Source organism: Balaenoptera physalus, assembly GCF_965194825.1.
Source record: "Balaenoptera physalus genome assembly, chromosome: 8".
Classification (NCBI taxonomy): domain Eukaryota; kingdom Metazoa; phylum Chordata; class Mammalia; order Artiodactyla; family Balaenopteridae; genus Balaenoptera; species Balaenoptera physalus.
In genome coordinates this window covers 108,503,253-108,521,668 of record NC_138887.1, presented here as the reverse complement: position 1 = coordinate 108,521,668, position 18,416 = coordinate 108,503,253, and the positions used below count along the sequence as shown (strand labels likewise).

General features: G+C 45.3%; 1 protein-coding gene across 1 annotated transcript in view; it reads left to right on the top strand.

Moving 5' to 3' along the window:
- The window catches only part of CREB3L2 (cAMP responsive element binding protein 3 like 2), a 126,630-nt gene that overhangs the window by 98,492 nt on the left and 9,722 nt on the right, over positions 1–18,416 (top strand). Inside the window, exons 6-10 of the mRNA XM_082473039.1 lie at positions 1,630–1,776; positions 2,727–2,785; positions 4,102–4,170; positions 16,290–16,389; positions 16,673–16,799. Coding sequence (XP_082329165.1) covers positions 1,630–1,776; positions 2,727–2,785; positions 4,102–4,170; positions 16,290–16,389; positions 16,673–16,799 — 502 coding nt within the window. The remainder of the gene's footprint in view (positions 1–1,629; positions 1,777–2,726; positions 2,786–4,101; positions 4,171–16,289; positions 16,390–16,672; positions 16,800–18,416) is intronic.

Here is an 18,416-nt window from a genome sequence, read left to right as displayed (position 1 = left end):
AACAAGAGAAGCCACCACAATGAGAAGCCTGCACACCGCAATGAAGAGTAGCCCCCGCTCACCGCAACTAGAGAAAGCCCGCGTGCAGCAAAGAAGACCCAACACAGCCAAAAATAAAATAAAATAAATAAATAAATTTAAAAAAAAATTAGGGTTAGATAATTAACTTCTCATTGTTCTGAATAGTCGATTGATTTCTATGAGGATTTAAAAATTAGTCAGCCTTATTGAATTTATAATATCACATAGAGCAAATTTGAATGAAATGAGTTATTTAAAAATTCTTAGAAGAATCATGTATTAATTAACATAATTTTGAAAATTTGAGTTCAGTCTGTGTCAGAAACTCAGAAAGTTCTAGATCTGTGGCCACGTTCTTATATTTCACTATTACCAAGGGCCAGGGAATTAACTCTTTCCACTCCACCTTTGCCTTCTCTCCTCTAACCCTTCACTCCTTTGATTACTGAAGTAGTGTCCATCCTATGGATTTGTGGGTCCTACCACAATTAATCCATTCCATGTGGTCATGGAGGAAATCCTTCCCATATCATACCCTGGCTCAGCATCTGTGTTGTTTCCCTATTATCTGTTGGCCTCAAGCCCTCATACCTCTGCTGGGTACAAACACCCTCCTACGTGCCCAACCTGCTGCTGCTTCCAGAACTCCTCACCCCGTCTACGCAGAGTGGCTTCTTCAGTTACTTTTTACAATACTGCCTTTGTTGTAATGCCCTCCTCTGTGTAAATCACCCCCTTTCTTTCAGGAAGCCCAATTCAAGCCTTATCTGCTACCCTAAGCCTTCCCTTATCACACAGACTCACATAAGCGTTCTCCTTCTTCATATTTTTAATGTACCTTGAGTGAATATTACAGTCTAGCATTTAATTGCTCTCATTCTTTTCACGAGTTTCAATTCAGTCTCGGTCTCGATCATTAGCTACTTAAGAGACAGAGTTCATTTTGATTCTTCTGTGCATCTAACGTGGAGCTAATATGCAATAGGTACTCCATTTATTTGACTAATTATAAACACATTGTCCTAATACGGGTGAAATGAGATGAGCTACAGTTCTCATCTCCACTGATGATGGACAGTCTGGGACTGTGCTGACCAGTGACTTCCGTGGAACATGCCTGCAGGTGCGTCCCTAGGAGCCCTGGCCCCTTAGCTGGAAGCAGAGGTCAAGAAGCAACTCCTAGTGTATAGAGAGCGTCTTGCAAAATGGCATCTTTAGGAGAACAACAAAACTTTCCACAAACAGAGTTCCAAGTGAATCCTTCATCACTCCAAGGACAGGAAATCTCTAGGGACGTGGGAAATGAATTCTATCCTTTCATTTTGATGTTTTAGCCAGGAGGGTACTTTCTGGGAGATAATGGGTGGGTGGAGGTTTCTTTACCCATTCCCTTATATTATAATCCTTGGGTTGTAACACTCACATGAGTGTCTTTTGCATTTTTGCTTCCACTTCAAAGTGCCCGTTTCTCACCAAAAGAGATGGGCCTCCTTTTCCCTTAGCCATTGGCAAGACATCATAACAGACCCTCCTCACCCCTCAGGAGGTGTTTCTCCGGTGCGCCTGGCTTTTCCTCTTTGACCCTTTTCTGCTCCTTGGTCTGCACAGAAGCTGCAGGGATCAGGCCCCCTGGTCCTGACAGAGGAGGAGAAGAGGACCCTGATCGCCGAGGGCTATCCCATCCCCACCAAGCTGCCCCTGACAAAATCAGAGGAGAAGGCCCTGAAGAAAATCCGGAGGAAAATCAAGAATAAGGTGAGCCCTTCAAATCCAGGTACTTCTGTGAGCAGAACCCGGCCAGCATGCCCACCCTCCCTTCCCGGTGGCCAACACCAGCCCATCCCATGGTGGGGACCAAGGCTTGCCCCTGTCTTCCCCCAGACCTCCCCATACATCTTCTGGTCAGTGGGCCTCCAGATCGGGCGTGCACACTCTGTGGTGCCTAAGATGACCTATACAGGGGTGGGAAGAAAATATTAGAACTCCCATTGACATTTTGAAAAAAATCTCAGCCTTTAAAATTTGTTTTATTAGACACACAATATTTCCCTCTAGTAGGCATGTATATAATTTATAAATGAATAAATATAAATGTATAATGGGTGCTTGCTTAATTTTTTTTCTTGATAGAGGTTTTTGATAAAAAATTCTGCAGACCACTGTTCTATACCTGGGTCCAGCAGTCTCCTAGTCCTAGGCCCCTACAGTGGGGATCAGGGGTGCAGAGGCCCTGAGGCATGGCTAGGGCGTGGGCAGAGCAGGAGGGAGGAGACAAAGAGAGAGGAAGGAAAGAGCTTAGAGTTAAAATTCGTCGTCCATGTGCAGAACCGCCAGGGAATTTTTATACGACTAACCCCAACTGGCTTATATTATGTATTATAGTTGAGCCAGCTAGGTCCACAGAATTGAAATCATTTATCTAAGACCATACAGATGGTTCGTGACCCACATGTTCCAGTCTGACTCCTGGACCACTGTCCTTCTCACTGGGGGCCTAGTTTGTTGGAAAGTAGATGAGAACATCAGCTGGTTGAAACCAGGGAGGACAGAAGAGGTGATTAGTAGATGAGCCAGTAGGTTAAACAAATGGGAAGTGGCCACAAAAGTGAGCAGGGCTTTTGTGATTTCTTTGCTCATGGCCTCTTGTCATACTGGTTTACTGAGACAGCTGGAACATAATCCTTTTTTCTCCCCTTCTATTGCAGATTTCTGCCCAGGAAAGTAGGAGGAAGAAGAAGGAATACATGGACAGCTTGGAGAAAAAGTAAGCCTCCTGCCAAACTGGTTGTGTGTATTGAGCAATTCACGTAGAGAAATGTAAGTGCGGGGGAGCCCTGCTTTCTATGAGAAGGGGGTTCAATTTCTCGGTCTGGACCCCAGCAAAGGCCGTTGGTTTATCATCTATGTCTTGCCTGCCACCTAGTGGTTTTTAGAGGGGAAAGCTTATAGATCTGGCAGGTGATAAAAAGTACATTCAATCTTAGTAGGCATTTGTGCCGCACAGTTTCCAACCAAGGGTCCTTAAGTCCCTGAAGGCTTCCCTTCAAATAAGTACAAATACTAACCTTCATGCATATTCCTGGACTCCTCAGAGGAGAGGCGCTAATTAATCAATTCCTGTTGGCCACACTCCCTTGCACGCTAGAGAAAGCAACAGGGGATGAAGTAAGTAAGGCAGGTTGGCGTTCTTTTTTTTCTGTCCACTATAATTTGTGTTATAGGTGAGTGACTTTTCACAAAAACACTTGAAGGCACCTTTTGCTCTTCTGAATAGCCTGGAATATCAGGAGGGCTGTTAGAAAAATGTAAATTAAATACAATTTTGTATTAGCCCTAGAAAATAGTTCCCATCTGACAAACTAATACCATTTTAAGATGGGAATGAGTCCCGGGACCTAGAAATGAATCTTTATGTGTGTCTGGTGAGAGGAGCGGTTGGTGGATCCTGGCTGGTTCTTGAAGTTTCTACTGAAAGTCAGTGTTTCTTCCTCCTGATTTAGGTGTTGGTAATATAGCATTCAGCAGTCCCATTCTGTTTGTTATTGTCTGTAGGTATCCAGGGTCAAGATGTTTCGATGAAAATCTCTTTATTGCCTCTTCGGGGCATGCCTGCTCCGGCACCTGGATTCCTTGTCTTGAGGTCCCGGGTTCTTGTCCTTCACTCTCCCCCTGCCCCAAGCCGCTTGGCTTCCTGTCAGTCCTTCAGGTCAAGAGTACAGCCAAGCATCCAGACCCTGTAGCGTAGAGGGAGAATTGTGATGGGCGTTGAGAGCCATAGGGAAGTCGAGAGAAATCAAGGTTGGAACACCCTAAAAGTAGTTTATGTTTTGTACCATCCCTATTCATTTTCCATTACTGAGGCACTGGTTACCCATCTCTCTCTCTCTCCTTTTTCTTTGGTCTCCTCACCCTTTTCCCCAACTCAGGTTGGCCAAGTTCTCTCCCTCACCTCCCTAGAGTAGCTGCTTCCCTGTCTTTTTTCTCTGAACCCCACCTGCCTCCATCCGAGCTCCTGGCTTAGTGTTTGCTCCCCTGATAAAAAACTAAGTTTTTTTTTTTCTCTCTCTCTGTCCTCTGTAGGGTGGAGTCTTGTTCAACGGAGAACTTGGAGCTTCGGAAGAAGGTGGAGGTTCTGGAGAACACCAACAGGTGAGGGTCTGTGGAGTGAGGAGCCAATACAGCTGCCTGATGGAAGGTGGGGAAAGAGGGGGATCCAGGGCCAGAGACATTGAAAGGATAGTTGTGTCAGGATGCTCAGGACGGTCGCACTTCTCTCACCTGTTCCTCCCGTGTGTGCACGTGTGCGCACGCACACACACGCACACGCACACACACACACAGAGGCATGTCCTTTACTTTTCCTAAAGTACGTGGGATCGATGAAGAGGCTGATTCTGATAAGGGCTATGATGAGGGGGTTAAGGAAGAGGCTTGGAAGAGAATAAGGTCAATGAGTCTGATTCTTCTGAAAATGACATCAGACTTTACAGGTGGACAAAGAGGGCCTGACCACTTTTTTGTCACCCAATTTGAGTAGTAAATGGTGTTTTTTAGTAAAAAAAAAAAATGGAGAGAAAACCAAGTTTGTTTTTTTAATTACTGTTTTTAAAAGTTAATTAATTAATTACATTTTAAGCCCATTTTGAAAAGTAACTATAGGATAGTTCCTCTAGCACCTCCTGTGCCAGGTACTGTTTTCAGCACTTTATAGATATGAATTCATTTAACCTTCTAATGGCCCTATGAGCTGGTCCTATTACTATCCCCATTATATAAAGGAGGTCCTGAGACTCAGAAAGGTTAGGTGATTTGCCCAAGGTCACGCAGTAAATGCTAGAAGGCTGCATTTGAAGGCAGGCAGTCTGGTCCTGGAGCCTCGATGTAGGAGAAGCATACTGAGCTTTACCCGGGGTCATATGCAAGAGAAAGGGGTTAAGGTATAGGGCTGAGAAATGGCGGTTGGGGAGTTTCATCGTGTGTGTGTGTGTGTGTGTGTGTGTGTGTGTGTGTGCGCACGCGCTCATGGAGCCTGCCTATGCTTTGAAAGTTAAAGTGTTCATTAGTCAAGGGATCCTGTTGCCCTTAGTTGTTATAGATCTGACAATCCAAGCAGAGAAAAATTGACTTTTAGGTAAGCAAAATTTTAATTCATCATTTTAAGGCTTAGCACTAATGCCTAGTAACAATTTTGCAAATGTTAAGGGATCAGGGTAAATCTATTTGCATGTCATTTCATAATAACTTGAAATTTGGCTCCCATTTCCTAAATCTTCATGGTCTGTTGCTCAAACAGCAGGCTAATCTAGTCATAAGGTAAAAATACCATCAGTAGGAAAAGTGGACATTGTGACCCCGCTGGGTTTCCCTCTGCACTTCTGGGAATGTGTGCTCATATAGCAAGTCAAGGGCAATCACCTCTAGTGCTCTGTAGACAAACAACAGAAGTAAATGTTGTCACCAGCTCCATGTGGTATCACCTTGATCCCCTGAGGCAAAGGAGCTGGTTTCCAGTACGACTTCAGGTTTCCGGTTCCATGGTTGCCTTTGGCCATTAGTCTCCTGAGGCTTCCTCTCTTCTTATCTCCACCTTTACTCCTGCCAGAGTGGTTCTCAGGGTCCTGAACCCCACCAGCGTCTGTATCCATCTTGTTAACATCCTGAGCTGAGAGTGTTCCCACCCCCCTGTCCTAGCACTTGCTGTTGCAGAAGTCCTGTGTTCATGAATGGGACAAATCCAGGTCATGAACTGGTGAGAAGGGGAAGAGGAATCCATCCAAGATAACCGTGGAGTTTGGTCCACGTTGGGTCTAGTCTAGGGGTTCTGGGTGTCAGGTCTATTCACAGCCACACGGGGGCAGCAGAGGCACAAAGAGCAGTGGGTGCGTGTGATGAGACGGGGTCGCTGCCACCTTTCCTGGGAAAAAGGGTCTCTCCTCCCCTCTCCAGGCTGACCCTGCTCTGTCATGTTTTTCTAAACTTAAAAAGAAAAAACCCCACACATGTAATATATGCCCATTGTAGAAAATATTAGAAAATACAGTTAAAAAAGGGAAAAAAAATTACAATCTTTTCACCTAGAGAGATGTTTACATTTTGGAATATTTTATATATATGTATTTATATTGTACATCCTCCTCTGTTAAGAGCCTTTTCCATTTAACAAAAAACACTGGGTATATATTTTTATATCAGTAAATATATTTCTACAGAATCCTATTTCTTTCAGATTTTGATAAAGAGCTGTCATCTGAGGAGCACTGACATAAAGCACATGTGATTCTGTGTAACAACAGTCCGTGTTTTGCAGTTGTTTTTTCTGTTTTACAATAATGGCCACAGCCTTTTTAATACGATATTAGTTATTATGCAATATGAGTTATGGGAGCATATGCATATTTGAGCTTGGGGTCAGCATATCTGGCGTTCTTCCCTGAGAGCCAGTGGTGGTTTTCTTTCTGTTTCCTTCACTGACTGTGGAAGTTTTTCCCGGCCATTCAGCCTGCTGGAACCTCGACTGAGAAAACCGTCTATCTTATGCTGGTGGTGTTCTGCTTGTCCCTTGATTGGCAGGAGCCTCCCCTGTGGTTCCCCCAGAGGCCCAAGTGCCGTCTCTTCCCTCTTCCAAACTTACCTCTCCTGGTAGACAACCTTTTATGGTGGAAATGGCTGATACTTGATTAACCTGCAATCTTCCCACAGGTAGTCTGATGAGGGAGTTGCTATAGTCTTAATCTCTCAGTCCAGCAGCTTTTAATGTGCTTTGGCTTGAGAAGTCAGGGAATAAAAGCAGAGCCGCTCTTGTTCACACGAGGAAGGGCCTTCCTTGCCCCCGACTTCCTCTTCTCCCTTCTTCTTCTGTTCCTGCCAAGCGCCTCCCCTCGCCAGAGGACACTGCAGTAGCCGGAGTGACTGTAACATGAACCGTGGCAATCTCCTGCCCTAAACCAGTCAGGAGGAGTTGGTGTGTTGGGCCCGTGGTAAGGGGAGATTTTCGGACCCTTTATTCGTCACACCGTGTGAGTGACCCAGTGTTTGAACTAAGCACAGGGTAGGGCCCAGCGAACACACACCTGTGTTTGTGTCCTGTTCGTGCTTCTTGTATTAACGTCCTTTGGAGGTAGATGGGCAGAGGCAGAAAGAAATGGCTGTGAGAAGTGGACAGGACCCTGGGTCACCAGAAGTGGGGTGGGAGACCTTGTGTGCCGTTGTTTCATTTGGCACGATGTGGCAGGAAAGGCGAGTGGGTACGTGGACGAAAATAAAGACAAATTATACCTCTTTACATTTTACCACTTCTGTGCTCCCTGCCACGAGGGACTTTCCATCTATCCAGATGAGAACGAGCGCTCAGATTCCAAATCAATCGCGCCTCTTCGGTTAGTACTCGCCTCAGCAGCAGCCATTTAGCATGCTCTTGGCTTCTAGGCAGAACAGCCCCTTTTATCTGAGCTCAGGAAGCGGGAAGAGGTTGGAGACAGGAGAGGAGACTTCTGCAGCCTTACCCCAGGAGCCTGAGAGCAGCCGAAGCAGTGGGAAGGCGATCCGCTAATCGCATGCCACCAGGAAATGTGTGCGCTGAGAGTGAGATGGCTTCCCAGGGGGCCCTCCTTCCGCTGCTCGATCAGGATATACATTTGCACTTGCAAAGTCCAGGCGAGGCCATGCGTGGCGCCGGAGGGTCTTCCTGGCCTTCCTTGCTTATCTTTCGTCTCTCCGAGCTGCATGTCTCATTCTTGAGAGACCCTGTCTTTCCCCCACTTTCTAGCCTTTTCTTCTGCACAAGTGATGCACATGTACTGCCCAGCCCATCCATTTTAGGTGTCTGTGGCCCAGTTTGCTCCATTCATTTTTAATTTTGCCCTCGTGCTGTAGGCTGTAGGGCTGTGAGCCACTATCCCTCTCCTCAGCCCTGATTTGTAGACTCATAGGAGCTTAGGCTTGAAATGTACTTTAGACATCATCTCATTTAACTGTTAATCACTTCCTTTTACAGAAGCGGAAACTGAGGGCTGATGAGGTTAAGATCATCCATTTAGAGGCAGGACAGGGACTAGACCTGAGCCACTTACTTTCTCACCTGGCCCTTACCTCGGTCTCTTTTGCCGCTGTTGTGCTCTCTCTCCAAGGACTGCTGCCTTTCCCAGCACGGGGTCAACCGTAGTTCCAAACAAGAGGGCCCAGCTTGGGATCTGTGTTTTGGGGGGCCCTGCTCTGGCTTTCCCCTAGCCACGCCCCTCCCCGTGGGATGAGGAGTCAGCAGGAGCAAGGCCGTATATCTGTCTGGAGCTCTGACCTGGCCCTGGAGGGAGCTCGACGGAGCAGGTGTCGGGGGTACCCGTGGGCAGTGTTTGCCTGGCTTGGGGTAGGTGGGGTGAGGAGAACCCTTAGGATGTATGACATGTGTGGGATGTGGGCCTCATTGGTATTCTTTCTCCAAACCTCACGGAAGGTGAGGGATGTGCTTGTCCTGTCTGTGTTGTTACCAGAAACAAGAATTCATTAGTTTTCCTCTTTGACCTTCCTCTTAGCTACAGTCCTCCTCTCTGTCTCTACTTTTCTTGTTCTTTAAAATCTGCATATGATTCCTGATGGAGGTCTTTCCAGCCAAGCCCACTGGGCTCTGACTGCGCTCTCCTCATTTGTTGGTTTAGCCGCACAGCTGCGTCCGTTTGCACCAGTTTTGTCTGTCGGCTTCCTCCTCACTGTTGTGTCTTCCACGTGTGAAGTCTTCTCTTCCCTTCGGCTGACTGTCATCAGCTGGTCCCACTCTCCTGCTGTGCACAGAGAGGCCGTTAGAGTGCTCAGGAATGACCCGCGTCCAGGAATGACCCTCTGCAGACCTTTATCTTGGTTTAAATCACTTTTCATTTCTCCATTATCTCTAACTTCTGGTTGTGTGAAGAGTATAAGCTTTCTTTTCAGTTGAAAATGTTACAAACTTCAAAGGATTGTTGGATACTAGACTAAGTTTCCCAGAGAGTTTACAAAGGCGTTTTAGTAGGATTCCATGGTAAAGTTAGACATTCCTCAGCCCCAGAAAACATTCTAGAACTCTCTCTTTTTTGTGTTCCTGGGTGAGTAGGTGATAGAATATTTCAGAAGTGCCCTCTGGTCCCTGAAAAATAAACCTCCTTATAATGTGGCAATTACACAGTAAGAGAAAGGAGAGCATTTGTATTTTTAAAAATTTAGGCCAGAGCCCCATGAACAACTTTCAAAACTTAAGTGAAAGATCATAAATAAATGAGTATTTATTCAAAGTTTAGGATTTTAGCAGAATGTGATTATCTTTTGTATAAGAGTTTGCACTTTAGTATTTAAAAGTCTTTGAGGTAGTTTGAGAGTCTCCTTAAATATTGTTATGCAATGTTTTGAATTATTATTAACATTATATCCTACCACCTCCCCACCCTCCGCCTAAGGATTTTGAGGTAGGTGTTTTAGCTTTTTTTTTAAATAATTTTATTTATTTATTTGTTTATTTGGCTGCGTTGAGTCTTTGTTGCTGCTCGCGGGCTTTCTCTAGTTGCGGTGAGCAGGGGCGACTCTTCGTTGTGGTGCGTGGGCTTCTCACTGCGGTGTCTTCTCTTGTTGTGGAGCTCAGGCTTTAGGCACACGGACTTCAGTAGTTGTGGCTCACGGGCTCTAGAGCTCAGGCTCAGTAGTTGTGGTGCACGGGCTTAGTTGCTCCGCGGCATATGGGATCTTCCCGGACCAGGGCTCAAACCCGTGTCCCCTGCATTGGCAGGCAGACTCTTAACAACTGCACCACCAGGGAAGTCCCTGTTTTTGCTTTTTGACACCTCCCCCCAACCCTCCGATCTTTGACACTAATTCTAGAAGACTGGGGTGGGTGGGGAGGGATTCGGGTGGGGTTTTGCTTCGAAAGGACATGGGTGCCTGCCTCTTCCATCATGAAGCCACCTAATGTTCACTCATATAATTTTTTTGCATGTGTGCACTAAATAAGTAGCACTTAGGCTTTTTTGATCATATTGTTTTACATGTTGTGTAGTGACCCAGACACACCACACGTACATATACATCACATTCGTAGCTAATATGAATGTTTCACAAATGAATACTTATTTACTATGTGTGATGCCCTCAGATAGTGTGTGTTGTATTTGATTCTGTTTCATTAAATACACCAGTCACACCCCAGCTGTTTTCACAACCCACGAATGGTTCATGATTTGGAATTTAGAACTTACTGCTCTAAGTAGTTCCATAAGTAAAAAAAAGTTCCTTCATTCCTGTGGGAGGCTGATTCACCCAGAGGGTGATTTACTTACGCACACAAATGTGCACACCTGCATTGTAGCCCAGCTAGTTCCATTGCTGAGGAAGGTGTGTTACAGGATTTGATGGAAATTGTGTTTATAGAGAGTACCTGGTTTGAAGCTCCTGGCACAGCAAGTAATTGGGAACCATCAGTTTATTATTTTTCCTGGGTCCTAGTTTCTGACTCCAGTGGGAAATCAGGTACTAGAATGTTCAAAGTATAAGATGCAGTGACTGTATCACTAGCTCGTTCTCTCTCGCTCCCTCCCCACACCAACCCCTGCTGTTTCCCTTCAATAACAGAAACATAAGAAAACAAAATTAAACCAAATACAAGAAAACACATGAGGCTGTTGATGCATTTCCCAGTTTTTATAAGATTGTGTCTCACACTCTTGGCTACTTTTGAATGTTTTGCCCAATTTCCTTTGATATGCCTCCCAAGATACAGGGTGATGCTTTATTTTGGGCAAGGCTGGCAGCTGCCTTTAACTGCTCTTTTACTAGGAGCTGTGTGAGGACAGCCATAAGGTTTATTTTTACATCTCACCACAGGACAAAATCCACATTTTCAATCAAGTGTTGGACCCTCCAATTTAACAAATTGTGAAAAATGTCTTGGCCCAGATAAACGTCTCTATAAATTAAGACCTTGCTCCCGGAAGCCCAAGAATTCATTAAGCCATAATTAGCCATGATCACTGATGATTTAACATACAGTAATAAAGGAGAAGTTTAAACTGAGCTCTGAATGCACTGTTGGAAAGAGAGTCTGTCCTATGATTGACTTTTTTATAGCTTTAGTTTTAAAATAATTCTTCCATTTCATCTGTTGGCTGCCTTTTCTCCAGCCAGCCCTTTATGCAAGCAGGGTAACAGCTGTCATCCGAGCTCCCAATGCTTCAGGCCATGGCATCTATCCCAGTGGCATCAGGGAAAGTACCACATCATCTCAGACCAACATATCAGTTGTGAGATTCCAGGCTTTCCTGTAAAGAGACTCATCTGTCATCAGTGGAAAGAAATAGCAAGCACTCTGCAAAGGTGTATTTGTTTCAGCAAACCCAGAGTACCCCAGAAGGGGATTCTCTCATTATTCTGTTAGCTGGTGAGGTCAAGAGAATTAACTTTGACTAAGTGCCTGAACTCAGGACTTAAGTAATGTGATTAAAAACCATGGTACTGAGATCTAAATTCAGGTTTCTCTTCCTGGGAGCTTATCGCCGTGTTCTGGTGAATATTACTGACTTAGTAATCCTAAAGCCATCTCATCGGCTCTTTTGGTGTCCAGTGGAGGGACAGGTCTTATAGCTTCCATTTTCCTAAACAAAGCTCAGGTTTGACTTCCTGACACTTGACGCGGGCTAAGGAATACCTATTATTCTTTTATCCATCATTTGCATTTTATTTTGATATATCCAGAGATCTGCCAGGAAATGTTTATTTTACCCTATTGCTTTTATTTGTATCAGATCACTGAAACTTTGTTAGTATGTATCTCACTGCCATCAGATTCACTGTGGCCCTTCTGTCTGCAGTTTGGTCACTGTAATCTTTTCATATTTAACGGTGGACACATCTCTTGGTTGTGCTGTTGTCAATGTGATGCTTTTTTTGGGGGGGAGGGGGGCTGCGCTGCGCGGCTTGCAGGATCTTAGTTCCCCGACCAGGGATCAAACCCGGGCCTCGGCAGTGAAAGCACCGAGTCCTAACCACTGGACCACCAGGGAATTCCCTCAATATGATGTTAATGTCACTGGATTTAAGAAAAATCTACTTAACTAAGAAATCTTTTGATCATTAATTTTATTAGGTTATAGGTTCGGGTACCATGGTGTGCTGAATTGGAAAGTACGTGAGCTATGGAGTCAGATAGGTTTGGGTTTACATCTTAGGTCTTCTAGTTACTGGTTACATGTCTTTGAAACCTTTACATAGTATCTCAGTATATGAAGTTCTAGAACTCAGCCAGTGGACACTCAATCACTAATAATTTTCTTTCCTTATGACAAAAATGAGTGTTTCTGTTGTATGAATGTCTATGGATTTCCCAGACTTTATCACATCATGGAAATCTATTTAGATTTTGGGGAGTGGATGAGCTACCCTGCTTTTCTTGGGTGGAATCCCTCTGTTGCTGATGGATGGGGCCTTCAGAGTGTCATCATTCCCGCGAGTTCACCTTCGCTAATCCGAGTAGGAGAAGCAGCAGCAAACAGCGCATTATGAATCCCTGTTGCTTTCCACCAAGATTTCAAACTGAAAAATCTATTTTGAACTACATGTTTGCTCATCTTCAAGAGCTGGATTATAAACTGTTGGAAATCAGGGGCCATTAAACCACCATTTTCATTTGCAGTGGATTCAGAATATAATTGTCTTTGAGTTTGCAAAGGATGTGCTGATGAATGCCAAGTAAAGCACCACACCACTAGTAAAGACACAGCCCTTCCTGCTCGCCCAGCCAGACTTAGATGGTCCTTCTTCCAAACTGATAGCACTTTACACCTATAGCTGGGGTTCCCAACTTGAGCCTAAGGGGTTTAGGTGTGTCTGGCCTGTCAGAGGCCTGTCTTCAGAACAGACTGTGGAGGCTCCTGGGAGACTCTTCATCCTAGGGAAGGGGTCCCAGGCCTCGTGATCACAATCAGAAATTGGAAGGGAGGAGTGAGTCCGAGTATTGTGTGCAATTGGTTTTCTCAGTGGTTCATGTTCTGAAGGCGGGACAAAGGGCAGGGATTGAGCAGTAAATGGGGACTGTTGGTAAAAATGGAAATGGCAATTTTACTTTAAAAACACCTTAAGAATTTGGAGCAAAAGTAAATGGCTGTGGTAACATCTGGAAATCTGCTGTCTAATGGAAGCCTGGATAGAGGAATGTCCTCCACCAACTCCTCCATGCACAGAGCACAACTGAGCTTCAACACCTTGGAGCTGCCAGCGCAGGCAGCAGGGTGCCCCATGGGAGTTGAGGTGCCCATCAGAAGCGGCAGCCAGCATTACAGACGTGGCTCTTCAGCAGCCCACCAAGGAAACAGTGAGGCCCCTTTCTGTAGTTTAGCTGGTAACAAAGACCCTGTTGATTGGCACCACAGGAGGAGGCCAGAATATGAGAGAAAAGGTTTGTGCCACACGGTCAAGCATAGGTCTTATCTGTGGCTCACCTGTGTATCTTCCCCACGAGTTCCAGAAATACAGCAGGGAGAACCCAAAGAGGGCTTTGGGGCTGGCATTACAGGATGTTGTCAATAAAATGTGTGCCACTGCCCACTAGATCTCAGCTCTGCCAGAAGGAACGCTCACCCAGCAAGTGGGTGTGTCACTCAGCTCTTAGCTTTGAAAAGGCAGCCGTGCAAGCCAGTAAGAATGGGGCGTTCTTGGGAGGTCCTGGGAGAAGAAAGTGTGATGAGGAAAAAAACTTCCTGCATCATACGATCATTTAACTGCAAACTTTTAATTTTTTTCCATCTTTACTGAGGTGTAATCGACAAGTAAAATTGTGAGATATTTGAAGTGTGCAATGTGATGCTTTGATACATGTATATACATTGTGAAAGGATTCCTCACATCAAGTTAATGACCTATTTACCTTATCTTTATTTTTTGGTAAACACATTTAAGTTCTACTCTCTTAGCAAATTTCAATTATATGGTACAGTTTTATCACCTAGAGTCACCATATTTTACACTAGATCCTCAGACCTTATTCATCTTATAGCTGAAAGTTTGTACCCTTTTACCAACCTCTCCCTATTTCCCCACCCCCAGCTTCTAGCAACAGCTTGTCTACTATTTCTATGAGTTCAACTTTTTTTTTTTTTTAAAGATTCCGTGTGTCAGTGATACCACGTGGTATTTATCTTTCTTTGTCTGGCTTATTTCACGTCTCATGATGCCCTCCAGGTTGATCCATGTTGTCACAAACGACACAATTTCCTAAAGCAGAATTTACAGTAATCACGCTATCGGTATTTCTCAGCCTTGAGTAACTCACAAAACTCTTTTAAAGAACGTGTTTCTTGAATGTACAGAAACATAAACCAGTCTGTACTGCTTGTGATTATGCTTCTAGATAACCATAAAGCAAGAAAACGTACAGCTAAGTACTAAAAAGACCTCCATATTAATAGAATTTAATGATACGAAATAATGGGATGAATTATTTTGTTTTGCTTAAATTAAAACCACTGTACAGGGCTTCCCTGGTGGCGCAGTGGTTGAGAATCTGCCTGCCAATGCAGGGGACACAGGTTCGAGCCCTGGTCTGGGAAGATCCCACATGCTGTGGAGCAACTAGGCCCGTGAGCCACAACTACTGAGCCTGCGCGTCTGGAGCCTGTGCTCCGCAACAAGAGAGGCTGCGATAGTGAGAGGCCCGCGCACTGCGATGAAGAGTGGCCCCCGCTTGCTGCAACTAGAGAAAGCCCTCGCACAGAAACGAAGACCCAACACAGCCAAAAAATTAAAAAAATAATAAATTAAAAAAAACAGAAACAAACAAAAAAAACCACTGTACAAGGTAAAAATACGGTGTAGATGGGACCACACAGGGTCATTGAGTTCAGAAAGCCTTCGCTGTACATGCTGTGGGCTCCAATTCTGCCTCCGCTCTTATCCATTGAACTGCTCAAAGCAATGGTCTTACTGCCAACCTGTCCTTAGTTGGCTTAAACCTGAGAGAACTTGTTTCGCTGGTACTGGTCATGGGGGAAGCTGCAGACTTGGGAAAACCTGCATGTCCTTCCAGCACTTGGAAGCTGTTCAGGAGATGGGCTATGGTGGAGGCAAGTTATCTGCCAAAGCCCAGAATTCTTCTGCAAATGAGTGATTTGCTGATGTTTTTCAGTGAACTTGTCTGGCTTTCTGATGTTCCATCACAGCATGAATTTTCTGAAAATCTTTGAGACCCAAGAAAAAAGCATGTGCTTGTAAAACCTCTCCACCTTGCCGAGTGCATTGGGCTTGGAGAAGAGGGATGGGGGCTAGGAGCAGTCTCTGCGCTGCTCACGCAGAGTTCATCCCCGAGGCTCTAATTCAGGAGTGTGTGCTGTGGGATCCTTTTCTATGGCCGCACTGTTCAGAATTTGCAAAGAAATTCACCATCTGCTCCTCCTGTGACCTGACGTCACACAGAGCAGAACATACTGTTCTCACCCTCAAACCCCACCCTTGCAAGGGTGTGCACAGCTGTTCAATTTCAGGGAGAGAACAACTCCTTTTCTGCTCCTGCTCTGTGTCTTTTCCTGGAGGAATATCAGAGTCTGCATCAGAGGATGGCTTCCAAGATCCTGGCTCTGCAGGTGTGTCCAGCTGAGCAGGCTTCTTTGCTCCCGATTCATATTTGGGCTTCATTTCTGCCTATGGCGGTGCTGTGAGCCTTCCAAGTACCACAGGCCTGAGGTGCTCATGGCTGTTTGCTCCCCACCATTCTTGTTTTCCTCTCCGTCTCTCTCCCTCTCTTCAGATCTGCCATCTGAGCAGCTGCCGCTCAGAGATGTTGCTACCCCTTCCTGTCACAGCCATCTCCTCTGGCCACCCCTCCACTTGTTCTCTGCCCGGCATCGTCTTCTTCATGCTTTTCTGCTTTCTTGCATCTTCTTCAATGTTCCTCTTCTCTTGGGTGAACGGATTCTCCTTGGTTCACCATCACCAGCCAATTTTTGCTTATTTTTTTTCTCAATGGCTGACAAACAAATCCCGGGATTATCAGGGATGATTTGGGCCATAGAGATGACTTACTCAGAACAGCACAGAATGGACAAGCTGCTCACGTGGGCGGATTCTGAGCCCCGTAAGCTCTGCGACTCTGGTGCTGGAAGACAGTGGCGTACGTGTCTTCACCAGAGGAACCTTTTTCTTGGTACTGTGTTCAAATTCTGACGCAAAGCCACAGCAACTTCCCTGGAGCCTGGGGCAGAGATCACCCACAAGCATTCTCTTGTCTCTCAGACGCCCTTCATGGCTTTGATTTGTTGTGTTTGCAGAACTCTCCTGCAGCAGCTGCAGAAGCTTCAGACTTTGGTGATGGGCAAGGTTTCTCGCACCTGCAAGCTGGCTGGCACACAGACTGGCACCTGCCTCATGGTGAGTTTCCTGAAGGGACAGCGCCATCACTGCCCCAGCCCACTCCCCAATCTCCAGTCTCTCCCTAGCTTGCCATGTCCAAGTGCTGGGGGGGTTCGAGGGACCACGCAGCTCACTCCAAGGCTGTTTCTCCGCTATGATGTGACGGTGATTGACTGCGTACGATCTGCTGGCCTGATGGTGGGGAGTTGTCTTCCTGGACCTCCCAGGTGTTGCAGGTGTAAAGGTTTGCTCTGTGGATCTCGGAATTGACGGCTCTCCACTTTCTCTCCTTGTCCCGCAGGTTGTTGTGTTATGCTTTGCCGTTGCATTCGGCACCTTCTTTCAGGGCTATGGGCCCTATCCTTCTGCCACCAAGATGGCCCTGCCCAACCAGCATTCCATGCAGGAGCCCTACACAGCCTCCGTTGGTAAGACAGCACTCAGCAACTTGAGAGGTGTCTTGTTTCTTTTCTCTTTCATTTCTCAAAACTTAACTTTCTGAAAGAAGTCTTATGTGAGAGTCTAATTTTTTTTTTTAGATGGGAGGACTTTATTAAACCACTTGGTTTAGAATAGCTATAGGATAAACTTCCCTGGGTACAGAGCAGTGGTCTCAAAATCATTTATCCATAAAAATGCATCTATATCCATTCCTTGGGAGAAGGCAATTCAATATCACTGTTCCCTCTCCCCCATAAAAAACATTCATTGAATAGACCCACACAAGCATCTGCCCCCGAATTAGTTACTCTGCAGTTAACTGTCATCGCTGTGACCGCCAAGACATTGCAGGAAGTGTTCTTGGCTTCTGTTTACATATGAAAGTCTAATTTTTAAGAACTGGTAAAAGTGTAGCTTCTCCATTGAAGGGAGGAAGAGAGCCATGGAGGTGTCTGGTGCCCAGGCTGCTGGGTCTCCCCTTGTGGCACTCACCCACTGGGCTGAGACACCCCTCGGAATTCTCTAGAGCTCAGCAGAGCACAGTTTGCAAACTACTACTCTAGACTGTGTTCCCTGGCAAATTCTGATGTCTTCTTTTTTGAGTTCTGATAAGGGGCAGGGATGCGCATTTGGGGGGAAGGAGTGGAGAGAGCATTAAGTTTTCCATGACATTTTCAAGGAATTCAACTCAGTGGAATTGTATGCGACCGTAGTAAGCATCTGTAAAATGAAATTAAAGAATCAGCCTGTCTTACAAAATATTATGCCCAAGATTTAGAAAATTTGGAGAATCAGGTGTCAGAAGTGATATTCTCACCCAGATCAATGATCTCTTTTAAGTATGTAGGAAATAAAGAGGTGATATGTAGGGATCATAAAATAGATAACACTAGTAAGAACAAGGGTGGAATTAGGGGGTACTGGATTTGGGGGGTAGGCATAATTTTGCGGTTCTGAAAGATCTGTGGTCTTTGTGAGGTAGGTGTATCCTTGCCAGGTATATGACAGAAAGGCTAGCATTTCAACCAAATAATTTCAGTGGTCTCCCGGGAAATTCTTTTTTCCCTAAGGGAATGTATCTCTAAATTTAATTGGAAGCCAATGGGAGCATAGTTTCTCTGTTGTAGAAAATTGCTACGAGCCATCTAGCTATGCAACTATCCTATAAAACAAAAGAGAATGTCTCCGTTTTTGATTTATGACTTTGGCTGTGTGTCTTCTCTCCAGTTTTAAATGAAAACACAGTTTTCTGCCCTTTTACCTTCTCCCTATGCGAGACCTACTCACTGGGAATGCTTATTTTAGCTGCGTCTGGACCTCTCCAAGTATTTGACTCCTATTCTCCATGAATTGTTTCCCCCAGATGGTTGGGGGTGGGGCATGGAGGGGAGTTTTATTTTCAAAGCAGTGGGGTAGCAGTATGCTTCCTGTTTATTTGCTTTTCTATTGTTCTTCCAGACTTTTTATAATTGGTATCATTTTTCAATGCACAAAACTCTGAAATCCTGAAGCCTTTATAGAAAGCCAACTCCAGTTGGCACCCTCTGTCCTGGGCAACAAGAACCCAAGAATTGTCATCTGCTCCCAGCCCTGGGCATCGAGGG